Genomic DNA, 25,691 nt, shown 5'->3' with positions numbered 1-25,691 from the left:
AGGTCAAGAAGACAGTTGGTCTGAGGACACGCACATCTAGAAACAATTTTGCTGCTTCTTTCTAAGGAAAAGATTGGTTTAGAGTCAAATTAAATAGCTTGCGTTTTCACATTTACCTCTAGGTGTTCATTTAACCCGTCATATTTGCAGTCAAATTTTCTACAGGCCCAAACCACTTAGAGATGCCCAGCCTTTAACCAGTCAAAGCTGTACTACGAAAACAGTTCTTACTCCTTCTGTATTACTAGGAATTAAAATTAATTACTACAGATTGTTGCACATTTTAATTAAAACTTGCCTCAGAAAAATCCTCTAAAGATGCTAGTCACTCACTATACACTGCCCTATAATAGCTCAAAACAAATGCCATCATTTAAATTTTCTTGCAGATACGATCTTTTACTTTCCATCACAGGCAAAAAGATTTTCCGAAGAGCTTGTTTCTGTACAAAACATCCTTTAGAGATATTAATTATGGGTAAAAAGTTCCAGTACCATTAAAGATCCATTACATGAAACTGTTATACTTTAAATAGCCCTTTTAAAGTATATTTTAAGTAAAACTAAAAGTCATAGGTTAAAAGTATTATTTAAAGGGTGTTTTCCTAACAGCTTTGTAGAAATCATGGTACCTGTTCAGGTTTGGATGCTGAAAGAATCCAGCTCAACACCAAGGAAAGTCTGTTGTGATTCTGATTTTACCTTCCAGAAGGACTACTCAAGCTCTTTATGCGTTATATTATATATGCACTATTATCTTTAGTGTGACTGAAAACAGACACAAGTTTCAAGCCCTCAGATTCCTGCTTTTTTTTTCAGGTGTTCATAATGAAAGTTATTCTTGGAACTTCTTTACAAAAATCAAGGGTGCTGCAAGAAACCGCAGCGGCAATTCAGCAGATTGTACTCTTACCTCTGTCTCCAGGATGCTGTTGCCAACAACAGCTTCACAGTTTAGAAGGCATGATTAATGAGAAATGGTAACATGGCCAGATAAAAGACGGAAATGCAAACAAGGAGATTCCATGCGAATTTCATATAGCAGAGATTAAAAGATAAATACATAATTCTTGTAGCACATAAAGATGCTGTGTGCTCCCAAGGCCAGGTGTGAGGCAGTGTTTTGACTTGTTTTGTACCAACAGTGGGAATACCTATTTCAGAACCCAAGGCAGAGTCCTCTGGTGGTTAAAAGAAACTGGCAGTAGGATCTAATTATTCCCCAATCCCAGTCCAGCCCTGCCTACTTGCAGAGAACGGAAATTCTCTGGTAGGTTTCCTGTTTACACCTACATGCAAATTTGATACTGTGCAAGTAAAAAATGACGAAGTCATTCATAATATTATGTGCAGCAGGAGAGAAAGTAAGGGAAAGAATAGTAAAAGAGATCAGCTGTTCATCTGAGAAATGTATAAGCAACTACTGCTTAGGAACAACCACAGACTTAAGGAGGCAAGGTGTGTAGCAAAAGAAACAGAACTCAGCATATACACACTTGATCACCAGGTTTGTTGAGTAGAGGAACCACCACTGTAATTGGTGAGAAATATGTCTACAGGCTGTATTACATTTATTACTAATTATGACAAATAAAATAAGTAAAATCAGCTACTGAAGATTCCAACTCTGTTCCATAAATACAGTATTGATAAATAGGAAATGTTTTGCTTCAGACAGCTAGAGAAGTAGTGTATTCCCCACAGGTACCAGGATGACTGCAGTTCCCAGACTAGAGCGATGCAGGAGATGCAGATGATGATGTGAAGAATACTGATGGACTGATCTCTCTCCTATTTTTGTAATCAAAACCACCAGCCCTTACTACTTTTCCCACTAATTCTTTGAATAAATAAGGAGTTTGGTTGTACCAACTGGAACCAAAGATGGAGAAAACAAATACTGACTATTAAAGATAAAAGTAAATATAACCTGATAGCTCCCTCTAATAAAATGAAAGGAAAGTAAACAAAGCAGCAGGCTCTAATCCTCTTAAGCAAAGATCCATACCAGCAAAGTTTTTGGCTCTTACTAGTAAGAAACCACCCACGAGTCTGAGTTCATATTATATTTACCAATATCTATGGATACCTACATTAGGGTTTCTACTCACAGAAATTACATACTGTCTCTTTACAACGTACTATAAATTGATCTGTGACATTCATTATGTGCTTTGAAAGCCTGTCACCCGCTGAAGCATTCAGCTACGGCAAAGCTATTAACAGATTTATCATTTCTTCTTACACAGGAATATTATCTTCAGGACTATAGGATTATAGCTAATTTATCTTTAAGGTGAACACCATTATTAAATAAACTGGGTTTTCCCCCTTAAAAAAGGGACACACAATTCTCAGCCTACAAGTTTACAGAGTAACTTACTATAGTTATTTCAGAAAATAATTTCTGTATTTATTTTTCAATATAAATTCACAATTGCAAAACACAGCTTTACAAGTTCAGCTGCTGATAATTACGCTTAAAAGAAAATAATAGTTACCAACGCTCATTTCTTTCTTGTGGTTTTGAACTGTTCCTTTCATTGATATTTTGGGTTATTTTCCTGTAGATTAGCTCCCCCTCCTTTAGTAAGTCTACATGCTCAATACAAGCAGGAGTACACAAAGAACAGATCGCATTAATTCAATCTTCTAATAGTTTTTACGTGAAATACAGTAGAAAGTTCATTATGACACTAGAGCTTTAAACCATCAAAAATTTTCATTCAAAATCCACACTGCCTTTTTTTCTTTTTTTTTTTTTTTTTCCTTTGTTTTCCACTGTTAGGCAATGCAACACGGTTCTTTTCTTTATGGTCATCTTAACTTTTTACCTGTACTGCGATTGTCAGAGCACTGCAGCCTTTGGGTTATCATAACCAGAGGAGATGTTCTTGTTTTATAGAGCTGTTTCCAGGAATAAAGAACTGTTTCCTGGAATAAAAAGTAATTGTAAGCATTTCTACTCGAGTTTGAACAAGATCTGTTCTTAGTTCATACAGCTTTTCTGTATTTTTCACTTGTCATTTTCAACCTTGATCTGTTGTCATCTATGAAAACACGCTTTTACTCAGCTCCCACAGCAGTACCAGCTACCTCCTTTCACCTGAGCGCTGAATAATTAATTGAAGACCTTTGGTCGCTTGGAGACAGATGAAAACTCACCCAGCTTCCCAGCCCACTGTCGGCAGGCCGGCTTGAAGAAAGGGCGAGCAACAAATGCAGAGCGGGGGGGGGGGCACCTTTAGCTCAATTAATTTTAAAACGCCCTAAACACTGAGGAAAAAGGCGTCAGAAATCCAGTCTTTATTAACTAACGAGACCCACTTCTTTACACGCAGCCAGCGCTCGCTTGCCAGGAGCGGGGAAGTTTGTACGAGGGTGCTCGTCGGACTCTCCGGAGGGCCAGATGCGAATGAGTGCATTTCACGGGAGAGAAAGGAAGGAAAACTACCACCGATTAAGAAGGCTGACGTGAAATTGCACTTGAGTGACCAAAGCCCATGATACCTGACAGAAAGAAAACCGCCCCTTAGCGGAGCCGCCGCCGCCGCCTCCTCCTCCTCCTCCTCCAGGAGGAAGGCGGGAAGTGACCTGCCCGGGCCGCTCCCGCCACAGTGCGGCGTCTCCCCTCTCCTCACAGCCGCCCCCCCCACCTCCGCTCCTGAGGCGCCGGGCGGAAAAACAGTTCCCCCCCCGCTCCCCCCCCGGGAACGTACCGGCGATGACGTCACGCGCGGGAATTCTAGACCGTTCCAAGGCCGTGACGTAGGGCGGCGTCATTCCAGAAGATTCGGCCAGCGCCCATATAAAACCCCGCGGAAGAGGCGGAGCAACGGCGATCGGGGCGGCAGGAGCGGGGCGGCAGGAGCGGGGCGTTCCGTGGTGGTGAGCGCGGCCCGGTGGGCCTCAGTGGGATGCCGGGCGGGGGTGGCCCGCTCTGGGCCGCGCGTCCCGGGCGGGGGCGTGACGGGGGGGTAGCGGGGAGTCACTAACGCGGAGCGTCCTTCTGCAGGGCACCATGGTGAAGGAGACGGAGTACTACGACATCTTGCAGGTGAAACCCAATGCCTCCTCCGAGGAGATCAAGCGCGCCTATCGCAAGCTGGCGCTGAAGTACCACCCGGACAAGAACCCCAGCGAGGGCGAGCGGGTACGCGGGGGCCGGGGTCGGGCTTGGGGGCTCGGTTTGGGACCGGGAGCCGGTGGGCCGCCCGCGGTGAGGCGGCAGCGCTCCCGGCGGCACCTGCGGCGGGGTGGCGCGGGGCCGGGGCCGGGGCCGGGCCCTGCCTGCGCCGGCGGGGCTTACCACAGGCGCCGCTGGGCCTCAAAATGGGCGACTCCGGCAGGAGAAGCCGGGGCTGTGGCGGAGCCGCCCGCGTGGGGCACTGCGGGTCGGCCATGTACCGGTCCTGGTTAACGTACGCCGGCGGGAAGCGCGCCCGTATTTTTACCTGAAAACTGTGCTTTGCCCAAAGGACGGACGTAGCGCCGTTCCCGGAGCATAGTGCGAGGAAATGAAGGACTCCCCTTCTTCAGAGTCTGCGAAAGACATCTGAAACTGCTAGCAGGCCTGATGGCCCAGCTGTGGCAGGAGGGGTTAGTTCCTCTTCTGGGGCGCAGTACCGGTCTCCCCGTAGTTGACAAGGGACCTCATTCTTACTGAGATGCTGGTTAAAACAGGCAAAGCTGAAAGGATTTCTAGTGCCCTAATGGCCATCGTGCTGTGTCAGATGTTGCAAAGGCCAGTGTTGGATCTAGCTGCCAGCACTGCTGTGCGTGCTGGGGTTGCCCTGGATGGATTTGTGTTCCTGAACAGGATGGGTTTTCTTCCGAGAAAATGCTAATGCAGATGTACAAGGTAACTATCCAGGGAAAATCGCTGAGCTGCGCACGGGTGGACTGTTTACAACATAACCATTTCACGTGCTATTAGCAGAGACCTGCTCAACTCCACGTGTTGCGTAGGAGGATAAATGAGCACCACAATTGGAGAACTATGGAAAACGTGAATGATAGGATTCTTTATCTAAAAGCTGGTCTGACAATCCCTTAACATTGGAATAGAAGCTCCATATTTGTGTATTTAATACACCAATTTACAAAACCCAAGCTAGTTAAATAGTAACATAGTCAAAGGTAACCTTTTCTGCTTTTATTTTTGGCCTGCTTTTTTACTTACACTGCTTTACCTGGTTATAAGTAAATCATGTTTAAAATGGAAGTAGTTGTTTCAGTAAGAGCAAATTGAGCTTAAAAATTGACTTAGTCGTCTTAGTAATAGGAAATTCTTGATAGCTATTTCAAAAAATTCCTTAATTATTTTGATACAGTGGATGCTTTGATTTGTATCTTAAGTCTTTCTATTTGCAATGAGTAAGCAACACCAGTGTCCGGTCACTTAAATATCTGTTTAGTTCTAGCTGGATGTAGCAGCTCAGCAGGCATGAAGGATCCCTGTGTAGCTCTAGAATAACTAGCACTGCTGTGGCCATAGAGCATCTGGGGATCCTCAAGACTTTGGGGATAGTATCATATCCCTTTCTAAATGGATCTGTTAGAGGTGTATAATGGTTGCAACTGCCACCATCATCAAAGCATAGTTTGCATATGCTTGTAAATTGGATGTGACTCTGAATTAAGCCCACTTGCAACATGGGAGGAGGGGGGGGAGAGGGAGAAAAGGGGTGGTTTTCCTGGACAAAAGCATACTATTATAGTCAATTACGCATTTGTTCAGGGAGTTTCCTTTTGGAAAAAGACAAATGCTGTAGTGGCTCAATCTGAAGATGGAGTTGCATATGAGAGGGTTACTTTTCCTCTTGGTCATAGTTGTTCAGAGCTTCTTTTTTCTTTTTAGTTTAAACTCATATCCCAGGCATATGAAGTTCTGTCGGACCCAAAGAAAAGGGACCTCTATGACCAGGGTGGGGAGCAGGCTATTAAAGAAGGAGGCCTGAGTGGCGGCAGCTTCTCTTCACCCATGGACATCTTTGACATGTTCTTTGGTGGTGGAGGCCGAATGAATAGAGAGAGAAGAGGTACACAGTTCTAAACAAGTTCTAGAAACTCTAACCATGCACTTAAGCATAAAACACCTGTGCTATGGTACTGCTGTTCTGCTAAGTGTACATAGTGTGGATATTACTCATTGCAACAGTAGATCAAGTTAACTATGATTTTTTTAGTTACTCTAGCATTAAGATTCTGATAAAGTAGATAACATGGCGTAGCCATAGCAGTCTTTCTGATGAGTTCTGTTTATTTTTTGTTAAAGTGGGTGTGGGTAATGTGTAGGGGAGGGGGAGACATTGGTAGGTTAGAGATGTTGAATTAGACCTGTTTTAAGTTATCTTTTTTCTAGATCTGTGCCTTACTTGCTCATATGCTTTGGGCAACTTGCTTCAAAGGACACCATCAACTTAAACTTCAGTAATGTTAAATCTCATGGAAATATTTGGGAGAAATTATGTGAAACTGAGTACAGAGTGCTGCCAAAAGCACAGTATGATTTTTGTCTTTTTCCATACCCAAAGTCTGTTGAAGGAGCAAGTAGTAACTTGCTGTAAAATCTTTGAAATTATGCTACGAAGTGGCACGGAAATTTATAGGTAGGCATAATAGCAACTTCTAAATTGACTAGATCTGAAGCTGGTAGTGTCCTTGCATCTTGCTGTTTCAGTTAAGCTTATAAAATTAGGGGTAGGAGCAGGGATAGGGTGGCTTTAATGATGCTTTGCTTAATTACAGCTAAACTTTATGTTCTGTCATAAGTGGGTGCAGCTCAGTGGAAACAGATGGAACTGTACATGCTTTTAAGGGGGCTGGGCTGTGTTCAAAGTTTGGAATGAACTTTACATTTCCTCAGTGAGACTGCATGTATGAACAAGCATAGAAGACTTTAAATAAACATTTGTCCTTAAAACAGCTGAATCAGAATTAATCTTGCTCTTCTGTTTTTTTTTAAAGGCAAAAATGTTGTGCACCAGTTAGGTGTATCTCTTGAAGACTTATATAATGGTATTACAAGGAAACTGGCACTGCAAAAGAATGTTATTTGTGGAAAGTGTGAAGGTAAAAAAAAAAAAGAGTAGTTTCAAACCCCTCTTACTCCAAGTTTTTTTGGTTTTGTTTTTTTTTGTTTTTTTAAAGAACATTGGCAGGGTGGGAGGCTGGGAATAAAGTGTGTGTGGGGGGGTATTTTTATTTTTCTCCCCTGCACCCCCCAAGTCTGCCCGAGTATTTTGTTCTTATTTATGCTTATCCATAGTGGTATAAAGTTATTGTTCTAATGGCAGACTTAAACTCACTGAGAATTATAGTTAAGGGTACCTAAATTAAAAGTGTCTTAATCTGGAACTTTAATAAATGGCTGTTTTGTTAAACTTTCTTTTAATTGCTGTTGGTAGAAGTCTAGCTTGGATTACACAACTTATTTTACAGCTATTAAGTATCTGTAATGACTAGTCTTTGAGGTAAATCTTAATGAAGTCTTGTATCTTAGTACACTATTAAATATTTAGTAAGCAGATTCTTTGAAAAATATTAATGGAATGTCTAGGTCTTGGAAGTTGGTATGCTGATAGTTCCTTGAAAACCAAGATGTATTGGAAGGTGGGGCAGAGGCTAATGAAATAAGCTGTGCATAGAAAACTTTACTTTCTTTTGCATGTAGAAACTTCTAACTCGTGGGGCATGTTTTGTGATGTAAATTAAATTCCAATTACATTGGAAATGTTACTGAACTACACTAAGTTGCCCTAAAAGTGCTCTTGAAGTCAATGAGTTCCAGCCTGACTACTGTCAAGTAATTTTATTTTTTTTTCGAGACTGAGATCAGCTTTAACTTTTTTGTCAAAGGTTATGGTGGAAAGAGAGGGGCAATAGAAAAGTGCCCTGTGTGTAAAGGAAGAGGAATGCAAGTTCTAGTTCAGCAGATTGGACCTGGAATGGTACAACAAATCCAAACTGTGTGTCCAGAATGCAAAGGCCAAGGTGAAAGAATAAATCCGAAGGACAGGTGTGACAACTGCAATGGCTGTAAGGTTGTAAGAGAGAAAAAGATCATAGAAGTTCATGTTGATAAAGGTAAGAAATGTGTATTTGTGCTATGTCCCTTACTGTAGTCTATAGTTCTGCAGAGAATAAATGGGTTTCTTTTCTCCAGGTATGAAAGATGGTCAGAAGATAGTATTTCATGGAGAAGGTGACCAGGAGCCTGATCTGGAGCCTGGTGATGTTATAATTGTGCTTGATCAAAAGGATCACAGTGTCTTTCAGAGGCGAGGGCATGACTTAATCACAAAAATGAGAATTCAACTCTCGGAGGCTTTATGTGGTTTCAGAAAGACCATTGAAACTCTGGATAACAGAGTTCTTGTCATATCATCTAGGCCAGGTAGGTCTTAAAGAGTTCTGATGCTACATAAACTGCTTGCCTGTTTCAGTGTGCCTGGACTGTTTTTTTCTGGGGGGGTGATGTTTTGTTTTAAACCAGTTGATGCAACAGATGCAAACTACACTTGCGGTCACTTAATTTAGTTCATTCTTGTCACTCCTAAAACTTTACATGCAGAATTACAGCTAAAGTTGTCAAATGCTTCTTAATAAACTTCAGCCTTGGTGGGTAGATAGCCAGGAAAATATTCAAGAGGCCAGAAACTTAGACTCTACTAGATTATCTGTTAATTCAGCCTGAAAGCTGTGCTAAGCAAACCTGCTTCTCTTACAGTAGAGGAAATAGCCTAAATGGCCTTACTTTTGTATAGCGTGGTTTTAGTACTTTTCAGTCTGCAGCCTTTTTCATGAGCTGCTAACTCATTTCCCTCAGATGCTGTGGGAACACTGCTTGTGTATAACCCTGCTTTTCATGGTTACGAAATGCCACGAAAGCTTACTTACAGCTCTTAATCTCCATGTAGGTGAAGTCATAAAACATGGTGACCTAAAGTGTATCTACAATGAAGGGATGCCTGTCTACAAATCTCCAATGGACAAAGGCAGCTTAATTATACAGTTTTTGGTAAGTTGACTGCTTTTCTGTAGCAAAGGTATCAGTGTTGGCATCAGGAGTAACTATTCATTAAAAAACCCCACCATATATGAAATTGTAGGTCCAGTTCCCAGAGCACTACTGGCTTCCAAGAGAGAAATTATGTCTGCTAGAGGCTCTGCTTCCTCCACGAGAAGATGTTATGATTACAGATGAGATGGATCAGGTAGACCTTGAAGATTTTGATCCAAGTGAGCAAACCTACCGTAACAGTGGGGGAGAAGCATATGAAGAAGATGAGGAGGGTCCAAGAACAGGAGTACAATGTCAGACATCTTAAAGCAAGGTGGAATGGATGTCATCTAAAATGTAAATTTTCACAATGAAAACTGCATGGCTGTAATAGCCACTGCTTGTGGTTTTTGTGTTCAGCAAATTGAGTTGCTGCGCTGTCAGTATCACCTTTTTGTAACTAATTTATATTGTGTTCTTGTAGTCTTTATATATAAAGCAAATGTCACACAGCTGAGACCCAACTGAGTTGGTATACATTTTCCTTTGCTGTGAAGGTTCTCAAATTATTTCACCTATGCTATTTATATAAGACTTTGGCAATATTGATAGAGGCTAAGTGGAGTGTCTTATGTAAATACTTTCATACTGGAAAATTAATTTCATAGAATAAAACATAGCAGAAGTAACTTCTAATAAATAGAACTCTTCACATTTTATCATGCTTCTCTTGTACTTTCTGAGCCACTCTAGTACCCCCTTCAAGGAAGTTTCTTTAAGCTCAGGCTCCTACCACCTAGTCTAGATTGTTCTCCATATTCATCTTTGTGTTAGCTGCAGTACTAGTACCTGTCTCATTTTGTATGTCCAAAGCATTTTGTGCATGCCCCAGTCCTTGCATAATAGTGTTCTTCCCTGTGTTCTTTTGTTGTAATAGAGTAGCATTCCTTCAGCTGCTTAGCTTCATGTAAGTGTAACTTAGAGTTATAAGATATCCTTCTAATGTGTATAGAGTGTACCCCACATACTTCTCACTTACATAAAGGCAAATATTTCCAAATAAAACTTTGATCTTTCAGAAGCTCAAGCTCTATATTTCACCCTTCCCTAGAAAGGGTTTTTACTTTCTCCTAGGTATTGTTTACTTGAGCCTTAACTAAGATGGATAAACCAAAACCACATGTGTTGGGTATACTGCTGCTGTTTTATAACATGAAAAGATACCACAGTAGAATGATCACATTAAAGCTTTTTTCCTTTTACCTTGTTTTCTAGTAGAGTTTGTATTAAGTCAGGGTTGGAAACAACTAGCACTCTTCAGTGAAGTTAAACCATGATGAATGAGCTGTATATCACCATACAATTACCAGAACAGGTGTTCAACTTGCATGACCCTACTGCATACATGGGGACAACATCCAGATGAGTGCAGGCTCTCCTTTCCCATGCGTACACCACCCAGCCTCACTCACTTTTCCTTCTGCTAAAATAAGCTGCTGTGAGATGTGGTCAACGCTTTCAGCTCCAGTCTATTTATGTATAAAGGCAGGGGAGATTAACTGTGCAGTTACTTCACCCATGACTACATATTTCCAAAAATACATTTTTCCAAAGATGAGACACAAGTTACTTGCATCTGTAGCTTTTATTTAAAAAAAAAAAGTAAAGCTTTCTCTCATGTTAAACAAAATCAAAATTACATACAAACATACCTGATTTTGCAGATCAGCATTACTAAAATGCTTTTATAATACTAAAAAAATGACGTAGAAGGATGATAGTATTCCCAGATACTGCCACAAGAGTGAACCAGAGGGTCTGAGTTAAGACACTTAAACTGGACAGTCATAAATATGAATTTCTTGATCATCTCCAACAGATACAATTTTGGACCCACTTCCATTGTACTTCACTCCCCAAACCTGCAAAGAGGACATACACAAGGTTAGTGACAGGGAATGAAAAAATGTCTTCATAGCAGTCATATTTACTGACTACAACAAGGAGAAGAAGGAAGATTATTTAAGATCACCTTATTAGAGCTGGCCTGATCATGGCTTCTGCTTAACAGCAGATGAGCTTGATGCACCAGAGGAGGACACTGCCATCTAGTAGCCTGACAAGTTTGTACATTCCACTCCTACTGATGATGGATTACACAATCTAAAGACACTTGAAAAAGGCTGAAATGTACTTGCCCTGCTTTGTGCAAATCAGGCCTAACATTTTCACTCTTATCCATCCCATCTTTCCTTTCTGAAAAGAGTTATTTTACAGTGCTTTCAGGAAAGCAAGAGAGGAAGTATTGTTCACGCAGACTGACAGATCATGACAGACTGAAGAATGATCCAGTTTATCCTTGGGCTAATTAAGTGAGCCATTTACTTATCAGTGCAAAACTCAGAAAAATTCAGGTCAGTCCTCTGACTTGACTTAACAACAGTTACAAAACTCTTAAGTGACCCCCATCTCCATCAGGAAGAGTGAAGGCTACCCAGCATATTAGCATGGGATTGCAGAATGGGTATATTGACAACAGCATGTTTTGTGGAATCTTCTATACCATTTTGCATTAAAAAGAGCCTTACCAAAAGCCGATATACATCTCTACCTTCCACAAACTTAGAAGGTTATAAACAACAGCTAAAACAACACTGGAAATCCAATTCTGCTTGGTACTTCAATACTAAAACCCCCACAGCTATAGATAACTGAAAAGAAGGTTACCAGCAAAAAAGTACTATGGAAGAAATAGCCCAAATAAAATCTGAAATAATTTCCTTTAAGTCTTCCTCTATGATCCATTAAAAAATAGCATCATTCCACTTAACACCTAACATTTGGTAGATACCCGACTTCCCTCACAGGTAGCTATCACTGAGGGGATAAAAAAAAAAAAGTAGGGTATTACAGACATAAGAGGAGGAAAAAGTCCCAAGTTTCAAGGGAGCTTTCAAGCACCTTTTTAGATAATTCCATCCTTTTAAATAAGTATTTTCCCCCCTTACACATTCACACACGTTGTAAGTGATAGAAATAAGTAAGACCATAGACAAAAGATAAAATATACAGTCTGGTAAGAATCCTTTTGGCCACTCAGGATTGCCTTTATTTGGACCTGAAAAATGTAATTACTTAGAAGAGATCAACCTACACGCTTGGAGTATTAGTTCAATATTAAGTGCCAAAAAATGATGAACAATTTCTAAGATTTCGTTACAGCAAGGTAAAGCGCAACCCTGAAGCTACAGCACCAAGTTGAAGCACAAATGTGCACAACTACATAACTAAAGTTCTCCTGTGAACACAGTGACCTAGATAAAGCAATAGTAGACATACCTGATCTTGGTGGTCCAAGAAAGTGTGAACACAGGTTCTCGTTCCAGCATCCCAAACTTTTACACTTTTATCAGATGAACTGAAAGAAAAATATTATTGATCAATATTTAAATTAATAGATTAACTACAGTTTAGTGCAAAGCTTAAAAGATCTCATACAGTAGACATAACAAACCCTCTTTCACCCATTAAGTAGAGGGATGAAGTAGCAAAGGAGCACATCTTCTGCCAGGTTCCAGTTACCTTTAAAATACTTGTATTGTTTCAATATCTACAACATGAAAACAAAGACTCCCATTTTAGCCAGAAAATTCTTTGAAGCAAGTTCTTTGGATAAAGACACTCCTGTTACATATACTTGGTCCCCCAACTGCCTAAGCTGCTCTAAGAGTTAACACTAAAGTTCAACTAGATGAATGTACTACTACATGAGGTTGTACTTTTTAATTCAACAGCATTTTTTCAGTATTGAGATTCAAATTGCCCTTCTCTTAGGTTTAGATGTTCTTCACCTGTAGGGAACTACAACACTGCAGTGGGATGACTTGCACTAAATACTATTCACTACAACTGTTATCACATCACAGATTGGCTCTTGAGTCTTTAATTGTAATGTATGTTATCCCATTTGTCCTGGTTTCAGCTGGGATATAGTTAACTGTCTTCCTAGTAGCTGGTACAGTGCTATGTTTTGAGTTCAGTATGTGAAGAATGTTGATAACACTGATGTTTTCAGTTGTTGCTCAGTAGTGTTTAGACTAGAGTCAAGGATTTTTCAGCTTCTCATGCCCAGCCAGGGCACCTGACCCAAAGTGGCCAACAGTGTATTCCATACCATGTGACGTCCCATCTAGTTTAGGAACTGGGAAGTGGGGGGCAGGGATTGGCCGCTCAGGGACTGGCTGGGTGTCGGTCGGCGGGTGGTGAGCAGTTGCCCTGCGCATCATTTGTACATTTCAATCCTTTTATTACTACTGTTGTCATTTTATTAGTGTTATCATTATCATTATTAGTTTCTTCTTTTCTGTTCTATTAAATCGTTCTTATCTCAACCCAGGAGTTTTATTTCTTTTCCTGATTTTCTCCCCCATCCCACTGGATGGGGGGGGAGTGAGTGAGCGGCTGCATGGTGCTTAGTTGCTGGCTGGGGTTAAACCATGACACCATTATAGATTCCATTGCAATTTGTACACATTTACTTTTTATGATCCGTCTCCCTTTATAATTTTTTTTTTTTCAGTAAGCATAAACAAGTTAAAAATCTTCAATACCTGGAAACAAAATGGGTATCATCAGGACAAAATGCTACATTTAATACCCAGGATCCATGACCACTTAACGTGCCAGCCAAGTTTGCATGTTGCCTGTGGAAAGAACAAATTTTAACATTTGAGTTGTGAATTCCAGGGAAAAAGCAACAGGAATATACTCTAGCTAGTGCAGTCGGGAATGGTTCAGTGCAAGGTCATGGAAGGTGACTTCTGGACATTTGTTCATCCAAGCTGAAATGGTGTTATAACAGATTCTGGTTTTCCATTTCAAATGGTTAACATAAAAAGAAGTCACTAAGAAGATGCACTGGTGGACAAAACATTTTCAGCATGAAGAAGGCAAAGTAGTGCAGGTTTAGGGGAGTGAAGATTACTACAGCAGTGCCTTTTCCTCCCAGGGTCTTCCAAGTTTTTGCACAATGCAACAGAAATAGGTCATAAATATAATTTCTTGGGTACAGAACAGATGTTTAAGATGGGTAAACACAAACACACAGGACAGATATACAAAACAATTAGCCTGTTGCCTACAGGGCAAATATGAGGGAAGTAATTTGTTTTCAAGTTAAGGCTGGCATCCACCTATGCATTTTTTAAAAACAATCTAAGTGCATAGTACTTTAAGATTATTTATTACATAAAGAAGTCACCAAAAGCTCAAGGGAATTATAGAGAGCAGAGGATTTAATGTATTTTTTACAGTATCAGCCTTTCTGAACAGTTATTTTCCTGTTAGCGTGTCTTGCAAAATAACAACTTACACATCGTAGATTTTGATATAGCCGTCATCTGAAGCAGTTACAAGTAACTGAGAATCTGGAGAAAATGTCAGTGAACGAATAGGCATTGCATGACCTGAAATTCAAAGTTATATATGGCTTAGAATGTAGCTATTCCTCTTACTAATGACAGTGCTTAAGAAGCTACACCAGAACAGCATTCCCTGTGAAAAGAAAGCAATCTCTGAAGAGGTCTTTCCCTCTATGCCTCTACAGGCTTCTTCTCACAACATAAAATGGAAACTGACAGTAATTATGAACTTTGAATGTTAAGGCATGTCCACTGCAACACAAAAGTATCTTATTTTTTCAGCTGTGGATCTTTATTACAAATTAGGTCACATTTTCTAATATTATTTCGTATTTTTTAAGTGGTTGGGGTTTTTAATTAAGTCTACAACTGGACAGATACTGCATAAACATTAAAAGCCCATTCATCTGTTAGAAAAATGCACATCTTCTAAAACATAAAATGTTTGGTTATTTTTTAAAATGGGAATAAATTGCTGTAAAACTGATACCATAGTGAAAAGAAAAATCATACGCATGGCAGCACACATTTGGCTTAGCTTCATTCCCTTGTACTGCACTGCAATACAAGAAGAAACTGCAACTTAAGAATTTAATTAAGCATTACTGACTGTACCTTTTGAGATAGGCATTTATGATGCAAGCCTGAGTTTACAGTTTGCCTCCAATATTCTAATATTTTAGGTGGTTTAAGTAACAGCACACTAAATAACAAAATACTGCCTAATGGACAAAAACATCAACCATTTATGCCATGGCTGTTGTATCTTATTCTGACTTGCGTTATATCCTTTAATTTTGTTGAGGAATGAAGTCACAACTTGGATATTGCAAATACACAAACCATTACCTTCTAGCGTATGCAGAAGTTTTCCAGTTGCGATATCAAAAATATTGATAATGCCATCTATCGCTCCACTGGCTAAGTATTTTCCATCTGGACTCTGTAATAAAACACAAAAAGTATGCATTTAACAACTGTTTGCATTTATGCTATGTACCTCCCCGACATGCTCTTGGCAACTTTTCACAAATATGATCTATGCAAGATACCTGGCCTCCAAAAATCCTGAAGACTTCAGCTAACTTATTCACTATACATGTATAAGCAAGATCAAAGTACATTTCTGATAGATGAAGGGGGGAATGTCATGCAGTTTATATTTGGAACTATCAAAGAATGGCTGTCATTTAATATTACGTAGAGATAAACTGATAGATGGAAACAAAAATATCTGATTTGTAACAATTAGAGCAACAGCAATTTCACATAAGAAATTATCAATTCTGCTTCTTACATATGCAATGCTAAGGATGAACTTTCCTCTGGTGTCCAGAGAATATTCTTTCTTTCCGGTTTCAACACCAAAAATATTTACTTTTCCCACATGACTTCCTGTTGCAAGGTACTGGGAATCAGGTGAAAAAGCCAGGGACCAAGCATCAACTGTATTAAAAAGAAAAAAATCAGTTAGCTGAATGCTCTTTCTAGTTCTTATTCAACAATGTCAGTTCTGTATGCATCAGTTTAGACATTTGACCCCCTAACTGCTTTTCTTAATACTACCACTCTTAATACTCTAAACTCTACTACATACTCATAAGAAGAGTGTACAAGCTCACGAAAGGTAACATCCTCCTATGGAAGCAATTAATGGAGCATAGCTTGAGCCATTTATTTCCATTTAGTGAAAGATTACATTTTCTAGTAAGACCTTGAGCTTGTTAGATCCTCCTGTAACAATAAATTTAGATTTTAAGACTGCATGAGTTAAGTCTAAATTCTTACTTTTCTCTTGGTATCAAAAGATATTAAACCAGTAAGAGAAAGCAACACTAGTATCTAGCAAAGCAAAGAAGATGCAGAAGAAATGCAGATATATGAACATAACATAGATCAACATTCCTTGCAACGGAATTTAAAAAAACATACCTTTTTACAGCAGTACAATGTGTTTATCTGGCACAATATAATTCACAGTTTTTTTTTTCTATAAGCTTAATATTAATTACCTAAAACACTGCAAGATTATTCTTAAATTAGGAAATGCCAGTGGACCAATGAAATATTTAGGATAAGATCTTAGGCCCTGAATTCCAACCTGGAGGATGTAACATTGATTCAGACTTCAGTTTTGTGTTTTGACTTGCTCACTCAGGATTGGATGTACTGCATAAACAAACATCACATATACAGCTCAAATTCAGTGCAGTGCAGTGCTTATGAAGAAAGTTCAGGCTGTCTTTGTAAATCAATTTGAATAAGCATTTGGATTATTTTTTAAAATATCCTTTTATCAATACATCTGTAAGAGCAAGCAGAATGGTTTCCATTCTTCCATCTTCCATTCTTAGATGCTTTATGCATCTAGCAAAAAGCATATCTAAATGTATCCAAGAAAGCGTAAGTCGTGTGAAAAAATAAATGTAAAGTTGTCTGATACTACTTCTATGTTCATAAAATCACTAAGATTTTTGCAAAGAAAGATTTAAAAAAAAAAAACTAGTCATCTCATATACCCTAATTATACACTGTACAGTATTTACTCTCTAGAGTAAGTATACTTCTTACGCAGAGACAGCTTAACACTGAAATCTTACCAGGACCAGCATCTATTGACTTGATTTGTTTGCCAGTTTCTAAATCCCAAAGGCGAATATGGGCATCTAGGGAGCTGGATGCTGCAATGGAGCCCGTGTGGCTGATATCCACAGATACCACGCCCAGCTGGTGACCCTCCAAAGTCCACTGTAGATCCAATTTTTCATCATTCCTTTTTTTCAAGGGAAAGAAAACCCTAGTTATGAATAGCTGGGGGGACTTAACTGATCTCCAACCTCAGACAAAACAAACAAACAAGACAACCCACATTTCTGCATTTTGTTCAACAAAAGGGGAATCTAACTTCACCCATGAAATGTGAAGATTGCTACACACAAATTGCTCTCTGTACTTACAGGAAAGAACCAACAGATCAATCATTTACCGTATTTCTGCAAAGCATGTACTTCACCTTAAGTCTGTAAGCAGTCCCACGGAAATTTCCATTGCACATCAATACATGGGTACTTACACAGCAGACTGTTAATCTGTCAGCATAGCGTGAAATGCAATGACCGATGTTTTTATAATCACCACAACACAGCTACTCATGTCATTGAAGTGAAGCACATACTTAATACTGCTTTGGCTAAGAGACAGAACAATTTCTTCGCAAAACCACACTTCTGTGTCACTTGTATGAGGATTATGAGGATTTTTTATTTTTTTAATTAAAAAGATGTCATTTCCTCTTTTACTCTATTCCCATTATTCCTTTCACAGTACCCATGCTCCCAGTGCATTGTCTCATAAGAACGTGCATTTCTAATTCTTTGGTTTAGAAATACATCAAGTAGTACTTTTCTCTGGCAGACGACATATAAAATTTGACACACATTTGCAAAAAGGTTCACGTTCTTCGAAAATTAGAAGCATATCAGAATGCCACCACTCCAAGGGAAAGCACATATCAATGCGGATAAACTTGCTCAAGAGAACAGTTCTGTGTGCCAGGCTACCCCTTCCCTCATGTAACTTCTAACATCCCTGCAAATTATGGAAATTCAAGACTGCTGTATCTCCATAATGGCTACTTCCAAGGCGTAAAACTGGTTAATATGGAGTGCTTCACTTACCACTTCCAGACCTTCACTAGATCATCCAAAGAACCAGAGATCACTGTTTCAGAACCATCTTTTTTATTTTTCCCCCAGGCAACTGACCAAATGGCATCATCGTGAGCTAAAAGAGAATTTAAGCATAGAAATTAAAAATTAAGTGTTTCCTTTTGATGGAAGACAACTACCAGTTTTGGTAATGCTAAAACTGCCGACTGTAACGTTGACAATAGACCTTGCTCTTCAGGTCTATCGGTGCTCCCAGAGCCTTGTCACTGTTTTCATCGTTTGAAAACACATGATGCACTCTGTTCACCAAGGTCACTGTTGAAAAGACCACATAGCTATTTTTGAGTTATTCAGATTTATACTTAATATAAACATAGCCAGGTCATCTCACGGGTACATCTGCCATTATCAATTTTACATCATCCAAGAAGACCAGTATTATTGAATACATGTCAGTGCTTTCTCACCTTGCTCTTGCTTGAAGAGAATACCGTACTAGAAAGAAAAAATAATTAATATTACGTATGAGCAGCCTAAAAAAAATATCAAGGTAGCGATTAGTTTGATTAGCACTGCTTTTTTATTTACCTGTGTGGTCATGTCTTTATGGCAGCAATCTTAACAGCAATGCCCTGGAAGGAGAAAACCCACCCATTAGGCTCAGCAATAAGACTCTGCCTCAGAGACACCGTTCGGGAAGGAGAAAACGCGGCAGGCACAGGATTTCCCGAGGGAAACCCGGCCTTTCTGTCACCCTCCGCTCGCACGGCGGGAAGCGCACGCCACGCAAAGGCCCGGCACCCCCACCGCGGCCTCCCTTCGGCCCGCCGCCGCCGCCGCCTTCGCCCTCCCTCGCGGTGCGGGTGCGCTACCGTGCCGTGCCGTGCCGTGCCGTGCCGGACACAGAGCCTTCCGCCCGCCGCCAACCGTCACCACCACAGCCGCCGTCGCGCTGCGACAACGTCTTGCTAACCACCGAGAGCGCGGCGAGAGCGCCTCTCCCCACAGCCCTTCTCTCCGCCGCAACAACAGAGAGGACCTCCGGCCTCGCCCTCTCTACTGCCGCCCTGCGGCCAAGGCCGCTCCGCTCCCTTCGCCCCAACGGCGGCGGCGGCAGCGCGCGCCCCGCGCGCGCCCGGCTCGCCCCGCCCCGCCCCTCCCTTCCTCGCCGCCGCCGCCGCCACCGCCCTCCTCCGCCGGCGGGAGCCGCCTCAGCGCCTCAGGTGTGCCCCGGGGGCGAAGGCAGCGGGCTTCGTGCCCTCCGGCCGCCGCTGCTCGCCCTCACCAACCCCTCTGGCGGCGGCAGGTCCTCGGGCAGAGCGTGTCCCACCCAGGATGCCCAACACTGGCCTTCCCGCCGCCCGGCAGCGCAAAGGGCCAGAGTGTTGGCAGCCCAGCTCGCCGCCGCCGCCTTCTTCAGGGGATGCCGGTGAGAGCTGTGGGACCGATGCTGTGGGCTCCGTGTGGAGCCGCTTGCTTCCCGCCGTACCCCCTTCCCAGGCCTTCATGTCGTCGGGCTTGCTTAGACGACGAACCCCTTGGGCGAGGGATCCATCACTGTAGTGGTAGCTGTCCGGAAGCAGTTGGCGTCTTTTGTGTATGACATAAATACCTATAAATAACACACCTCCGGTGTTGCGGTGGTAGTAATGATGTGAACTGTGGAAAGCATGAGGGACTGAGGAGTGCGTTCAAGCCTGCTGCCTCAGCAGTTGGAAGTTCCTGACTGAAAATTGCAGCTGGCTGCCTTTTGTCAAAGATGTGGAGGAGGAATGCCAACCAGTCAGGGGAGGCTGAGCACAAAATTTACTTACCCTGAGCTGTTGGGTCACTTTATACTGGCTCCCAGGATCCTGGAGCTGCAGTAAAAGTTGAGCAGTACTGCCCATTTCTCTAACCACAGCACAGAAGGCTGCTTTAACTGCATTGGAGAGGAAGTTTCCCTGCTAATCATCTGTCTCAGAAAAAAAAAAAAGGTATGACTTTTTTGGAAGATGAGTTTTTTCAAGTTGTTGCCTCTACTTGAGTTAGAAGTGGAGAAAATGTCAGAATTAAAGTTCAGGAGAATAAACCAGATTCCCTGAGGCTTAAAATTAAAGACAAAGGATCAGTGGCCTTCCACAGCTTTTAATCAGTCTTTATGTGTGCACAAAGCTCTTTGAGATCAATAGAGCTTGTCTGAGTAAGCAAAGTAACAACCAAAATAGGAATTCTGAATGTGTCTTAACACAGTTCTGCAGTCAAGAATGAAAATCTGGGTAAAACTCTTACATATAATTACAGAATGCTTAGTTCTCTGATTATTTAGATTGAGCTTTGAGAGGATTTTAAGGCATACTGCTTTAATATATTGAATTTCAGAAATTCTCGTTTTCTTGTTAGTAGTGATGGTAATGGTAAGCATTTTCCAAAAGTAAGATAAATTATTCTATTTCTATTTTTTACCAGGATTCTCCTAAGAATTATTCCATTTAAATTTGTAGTTAAAATGTAATACTTTCACCTTATGTTCAAATGATCGGGATTTGGTTTTGCAATTCTGTATAGAGTACTGCAGTACTGTAATATAATCTTCAACAGACAAAGTGTTTCTAATCCCTCCAGAGTTTTCACATCACGCAAAGTCCTTCTGTGCACCGGTATTTACTTTGTATGTGGAACACCTTAGACCTTCATGGGAAAAGATTGTTATTGTTCTCCTGCAAGTGCAGAGTGAGATTGTGGGTTATTTCCTACATCACTTATGACACAAATCTGTATTTGTTAGAGTGAAAGCTGATTAGATGCTGCTTTGGTGCATCAAGAGGATAATCTGAAGCAAAGTGTGCCACATGTTTGATTTATAGATAAACTGCCTCCTTGGAATGGTAACTGAGAGCATGTTTCTATATGTTTGTCCTTGTTCCGGAGCACTACCACACTTTGTATCTATATGGATATTTCAACCCTAATCAGACTAGTACTTTATGAGTGCATATGTGATTAAATGCCAGTTTTTTAAACAATGTTACAAGGGAAAACCCTGATGTATTTAAAAACATTGTGATCACCCTGATATTGTGCTAACACATAGAAGTGAATTAGTTCAAGACTTTGAGATGGCATTTAAACAATGCAAATGGCACTTCCCAGCCCAAAGCTCAGTTGCAGGGAACAAATTGAGAGCAAAAATAATAGGCTGAGTGCCACTGTAGCCAGCTACTGCAATCACAATTCAGATCAGCATTCACAGTTCAACACCTGCCCAGCCTTACACAGGAGACGGATGCCAAGTAAGCCTTGATTTATTAAGGTCTTGAAGACACATGAACTTCCATAAAACAGTAAGGCTAGATAATTAACTGGGAGCTTTAGCTCTGCAGGTACATGAACACTACAGCATTCAAGTGTTGTAAGACATGTCAACTCTTCTCCCCCCTCCACACTAAATAATTCATTTACTAGTGGATTTGAGGAAAATGATAATGGTATTTGAAGTTATGTGTGGTGTGTGCCCAAGTGGGTAATACATGAATATGTATTCTTGTGGTTATCAAGATGGAACGACCTTGTCAGTTTAGGAAAAGGAATGTGTAGTGCAACTGTGCCTGCAGAGGGCTGGATTCAATTATAGGTCCCTTTCAGGGCTGATCCATCAATTTTGGGTTTGATTTTCCATCTTAGGATTCAGTGTGAGATGAGTCACAGAAACCCGCAGGCAACACAGAAACAAAGCTTCTCACAGAGCTTGGAGTCTGCATGCAGATGTATACCATCTGCCCGTTATGGGGCAGCAACATCAAGATAATCTCCACCTCTTTCCAGTAGCAACGGGTTGGCATTCACAATGAAACATTAATCATTCCACGTCCTTCTGTGTCTGGGGACCGAACAGTTGTGGCAGGAGTGAAGAATCCTCTGCTTATGTTGCCTGATGTGCCTCTAGGAAACCATTAAGGGACTGTGTTCCTGGGAGTGAATTGGAATGGCATTTGCACTGTTTGCTCATTCATTTCAGATATCCATCCCCTCTGTCAAGTTCCAGGAAGACAGTTACACACAGTACATATACCTTTTTTCTTGAAAGACAGTCTATAAGCATGTATAATGCACCCATCACCATTGTAGCACATTAGCATCAGGGTAGTTGAGGCAAAAGCAAGACCCACAGAAAATCAGATCCTAATACAGTCTACAGTTCCACTTTTGAAATGAGTCCAGTTTCTTGCATGCAGATTTGATAAACTTTCAGCTTTTGTTTCTTTTCACCTGCTCACTTATTACTTCGTTATATTTTTTTTCAGCTGCAGTCCCCTTTCTTCCCTTTTCTTGCACCTTCATATGCTTTTTCACTGACAGGCTTGTCTTTGATGGTCCCAAGCAGCTAAACTGGGATGTGGAGCCAAGTATAAACTTCCCTGAAGTTCACAGAGGTTCAAATCAAGGCTTTGCTTTAAAACAACCTCATCTTATTTTTCACAACATCCACTGTAAAGGCACCACATGTTCCAGGTGATGGCACCACACCCAGCCATCAGACTTTTTTAGGATATAGAGTTGGAGCCACACTCACATCTTTAGTCCAAGTGCTGGCCAAAACAGGGAAATGATATAATGGAAAAGTTCTTCAAGAATCTGAAACCAAGTCCAAATATTAACGACATTCTTGCCCTGTGAGTTAAGGAAGGATCATTATCCCATTTCACAGATGGGTGAAATCTGAAGCAAGGTGACGAATTTAGTCAGTGGTAGATTGAAGAATGGAACCCTTTTCTCAACCTCTTGGTATGTGCTCTAACTCAGTGTGTACCTACACATTGACATTGCTTTAAATTTACACTTAAATTGCTTCTCTAGCAAGAAAGCAAGCCTTTCAATGTATTCAGTCGACAAGCAGTAAAAAGTTCTTGGGACAGACAAAAATGGAAAAGAAAATCAAAACTGCCAGAGACTGAGCCTAACAGGAATGAAAATAATACTTAGCATTTGCAGGAACAAATCTTTCTCTGATTGGCACTGTGCAGTTCCACCCCAAGGTGCCTTGTGGGATACTGGTCACAGGAAAGCTTGGCCTGAAGAGCACTTTCCTTCAGAATGGATGAGGTTCCTTCAGAAGGGATGAGGTGGGCAGTGAGACTGGAGTGAATGAACAGCTGCTTCTAGGAAGAAAAGAAGAAAATAAAACAGTTAATTAAACAAATAAATCTAAAAGCTAGGGTCTGTACTCCATGGAAGCAACCTCATCCCCACTGTCACCTGCAGAGAAGCCAGAATGGTTAGATGTAATTACAGGCCTTTTAATCTCCTGCTTATGGCATTTGTAGGTCACAGAGAAGCTTTCAGAGCACAATTGTTTTGAAAGGAATAATAAAATAATAAAAAAAGCCAAAAAGCTTTGTTCTTCATGAGACATTATCTAACAGTTGGTCTGTACTTGATGATAACTGAACCCAGAGTTTTTCTCACCCTATCTGGTCTTTGTCCTTGTGAAAAGACTTAAGTTCTTCCTTCATTTATTTGCTGTATTTAATCAGAATTATTATATTCTATTCTTGATTTTGTCCTCTCTTGCAGCTTCTCTTTTTTTTATGGGGTGAGAGGTGGGTCAGAGAGAGTTTCTAAGACCTTAACATGAGCCTGAAATGTTGAATGACTATATAAAATGCAAGTACAATAAAAGAAACATCTGGTGCTCATTTGTCAGGACTGAAATAAGGCCCTTTAAAACATCATGCATGTGGTTGGGACTTGCTTTTAGAAAGGACAAAGTTTCAACCCATACATAAAATCTAGCAGTAAAACTTTTCTCTCCAGTATGATGAATTTCACGTTTTACCAAAATTAATGCATGTCCCTCGCTATTGTGGCTTCAGACATACCTGACAGCTAGTGAGGGCCTGATCTATGACCTTATGTACCAAAATTGAAGTACTTGAGCTCTAGGAAAACATTTTTGGCTGTCTGTCAATAATTGGCTGTTTAGCTGGGAGCAACTAAATAATGATGACATAATCTAAGCCACTATTTTAAGCCTGATTGCGTACTTTTTACTTTGGTATCCATACCTGTTGTGGTTTAACCCCAGCCAGCAACTAAGCACCACGCAGCCGCTCACTCACTCCCCCCCACCCAGTGGGATGGGAGAGAAAATCAGGAAAAGAAGTAAAACTCGTGGGTTGAGATAAGAATGGTTTAATAGAATATAAAAAGAAGAAACCAGTAATGATAATGATAACACTAATAAAGTGACAGCAGTAATGATAAAAGGATTGGAATGTAGAAATGATGCACAGCACAATTGTTCACCACCTGCCAATCAACACCCAGTTAGTTCCCGAGCAGTGATTCCCCCGCCCCCACTCCCCCCAGTTTATATACTGGGCATGACATCACATGGTATGGAATACCCTGTTGGCCACTTTGGGTCAGCTGCCCTGGCTGTGTCCCCTCCCAACATCTTGTGTCCCTCCAGGTTTCTCACTGGCTGGGCATGAGAAGCTGAAAAATCCTTGACTTGAGACTAAACATTACTTAGCAACAACTGAAAACATCAGTGTTATCAACATTCTTCTCATACTGATCTCAAAACACAGCACTGTACCAGCTACTAGGAAGACAATTAACTCTATCCCAGCTGAAACCAGGACAATACCTGATGCTACAGAAGAAAAATACTGTAACACATGCATATTGGTACGCTTTTCTATGCCAAACATCACTCAAGTGATGTTCAGTTCTCAAGTGTGAATGAATGTCTGCAGTTACTACCTGTATAAAGCAAGATATTATTCTCACAAAGCGAGAGTATGAAAGCATCAGGGATTCCATGCACTTTTTTTACGCAGAATGCTAGATCTTCTACTTGCATCTGGGTCATGTGGAGTAGTGAGGGGTGGTGGCAGACGACAAGAGAAAGCATCTTTTTTTTCTGATCCATGTAGAAAATGTTTGAATAGGTTGCTGAACTGGGAGACGGGGAGGAGGGAAAGAGTTTCCTCCACCTGCTGTGGGACATTCTCTGCCTGACCAAGCTGTTCACAATTCACTAGCGATGGAATGAAGGCATCATGGTTCCAGTCTCTGGATCTATTATTTGGTCCACTGTAAAATGTTATTAATTTTATGCTTTTTAGGGATTGTCTTTATAAATTACTTAGGGATTCTCTGTATAAATTACAATCCACTTGGCTGCTAAAATTGGCTTTTAGCTAGTTTTTTGCTGGAGTGGGGAGCCAGAAACTGACCTGGCAATGTGGCACCTTTGTAACTTCAAGGGTCGTTTCGATATTAAAAACTTTTACAGGATCAAATATAGAGGGCGCATCTCTGGCTTTTGAGAACAATTAGTAAGAAAACTGAGGAAGAAAACTCTTCATTCATTGGCAGTAGATGCAAAGAAGGTTTGTAATAATTAGCTCTGATACCCTCAGAAACCTCTAGTTGTATTTAGTAAGTGTTTGTTCCTATGTTTTTTTTGTGTCACCATCTAGAATATATTTACATAAATAGGCACTTAGATCTTCAATGCCTAGTATCCATTTGCATGGGTTGCTGGCAGGCGGACTATATGGATACACTTGGCTCAACCAGCCAATTACTTTGCCACTTATCTTCATGTCA

General features: G+C 40.8%; 3 protein-coding genes across 7 annotated transcripts in view; 1 reads left to right on the top strand and 2 right to left on the bottom strand.

The window, feature by feature from the left end:
- ACSBG1 (acyl-CoA synthetase bubblegum family member 1) overlaps positions 1-3,840 on the bottom strand; it is a 53,932-nt gene extending 50,092 nt beyond the window's left edge. The window contains exons 1-2 of the mRNA XM_069797931.1: positions 3,720-3,840; positions 2,835-2,934 (exon numbers count right to left, since the gene is read on the bottom strand). The gene's annotated coding sequence lies outside the window, so the exon portion shown is untranslated. The remainder of the gene's footprint in view (positions 1-2,834; positions 2,935-3,719) is intronic.
- On the top strand, positions 3,729-9,723 carry DNAJA4 (DnaJ heat shock protein family (Hsp40) member A4). 3 transcript variants are annotated; one of them, XM_069797933.1, is made up of 8 exons: positions 3,729-3,888; positions 4,016-4,153; positions 5,861-6,041; positions 6,970-7,074; positions 7,861-8,088; positions 8,168-8,398; positions 8,922-9,022; positions 9,114-9,723. In XM_069797933.1, the coding sequence occupies exons 2-8, from the start codon at positions 4,022-4,024 to the stop codon at positions 9,330-9,332; spliced, it is 1,197 nt and encodes a 398-aa protein (XP_069654034.1). In that variant the 5' UTR covers positions 3,729-3,888; positions 4,016-4,021; the 3' UTR covers positions 9,333-9,723. The 3 variants fall into 3 exon arrangements, with proteins under 3 accessions (XP_069654034.1, XP_069654035.1, XP_069654036.1); XM_069797934.1 differs by having other exon boundaries at positions 3,883-3,902; XM_069797935.1 differs by lacking the exons at positions 3,729-3,888; positions 5,861-6,041 and having other exon boundaries at positions 4,022-4,153.
- Positions 9,724-10,659: 936 nt separating this feature from the next.
- SKIC8 (SKI8 subunit of superkiller complex) lies at positions 10,660-18,981 on the bottom strand. Of its 3 annotated transcripts, none has more exons than XM_069797939.1 (11): positions 18,965-18,981; positions 18,681-18,724; positions 18,560-18,587; positions 18,102-18,207; positions 17,025-17,197; positions 15,722-15,870; positions 15,274-15,367; positions 14,376-14,469; positions 13,615-13,707; positions 12,344-12,422; positions 10,660-10,926 (listed from the first exon to the last, which is right to left on the bottom strand). In XM_069797939.1, exons 2-11 carry the CDS (start codon positions 18,690-18,692, stop codon positions 10,837-10,839), a joined length of 918 nt encoding a protein of 305 aa, XP_069654040.1. In that variant the 5' UTR covers positions 18,693-18,724; positions 18,965-18,981; the 3' UTR covers positions 10,660-10,836. The 3 variants fall into 3 exon arrangements, with proteins under 3 accessions (XP_069654040.1, XP_069654041.1, XP_009914724.1); XM_069797940.1 differs by lacking the exon at positions 18,965-18,981 and adding an exon at positions 18,847-18,864; XM_009916422.2 differs by lacking the exon at positions 18,965-18,981 and having other exon boundaries at positions 18,681-18,939.
- Positions 18,982-25,691: the final 6,710 nt, after the last annotated feature.

The sequence above is a fragment of the Haliaeetus albicilla genome, chromosome 12 (genome assembly GCF_947461875.1).
Source record: "Haliaeetus albicilla chromosome 12, bHalAlb1.1, whole genome shotgun sequence".
NCBI lineage: Eukaryota > Metazoa > Chordata > Aves > Accipitriformes > Accipitridae > Haliaeetus > Haliaeetus albicilla.
This window is presented reverse-complemented; position numbering and strand designations above follow the sequence as displayed.

Excerpts from the sequence above, each read along its gene's own strand:
- DNAJA4 (XM_069797933.1), top strand. The coding sequence starts at position 4,022 with ATGGTGAAGGAGACGGAGTACTACGACATCTTGCAGGTGAAACCCAAT. Across the intron at positions 4,154-5,860 it reads ACCCCAGCGAGGGCGAGCGG|TTTAAACTCATATCCCAGGC; the intron begins GTACGCGGGGGC and ends TTTTCTTTTTAG. Across the intron at positions 8,089-8,167 it reads AGAAGTTCATGTTGATAAAG|GTATGAAAGATGGTCAGAAG; the intron begins GTAAGAAATGTG and ends TCTTTTCTCCAG.
- SKIC8 (XM_069797939.1), bottom strand. Across the intron at positions 15,871-17,024 it reads GTCAATAGATGCTGGTCCTG|TTGATGCTTGGTCCCTGGCT; the intron begins GTAAGATTTCAG and ends TTTTTAATACAG. Across the intron at positions 13,708-14,375 it reads TATATCAAAATCTACGATGT|GCAACATGCAAACTTGGCTG; the intron begins GTAAGTTGTTAT and ends TTCTTTCCACAG.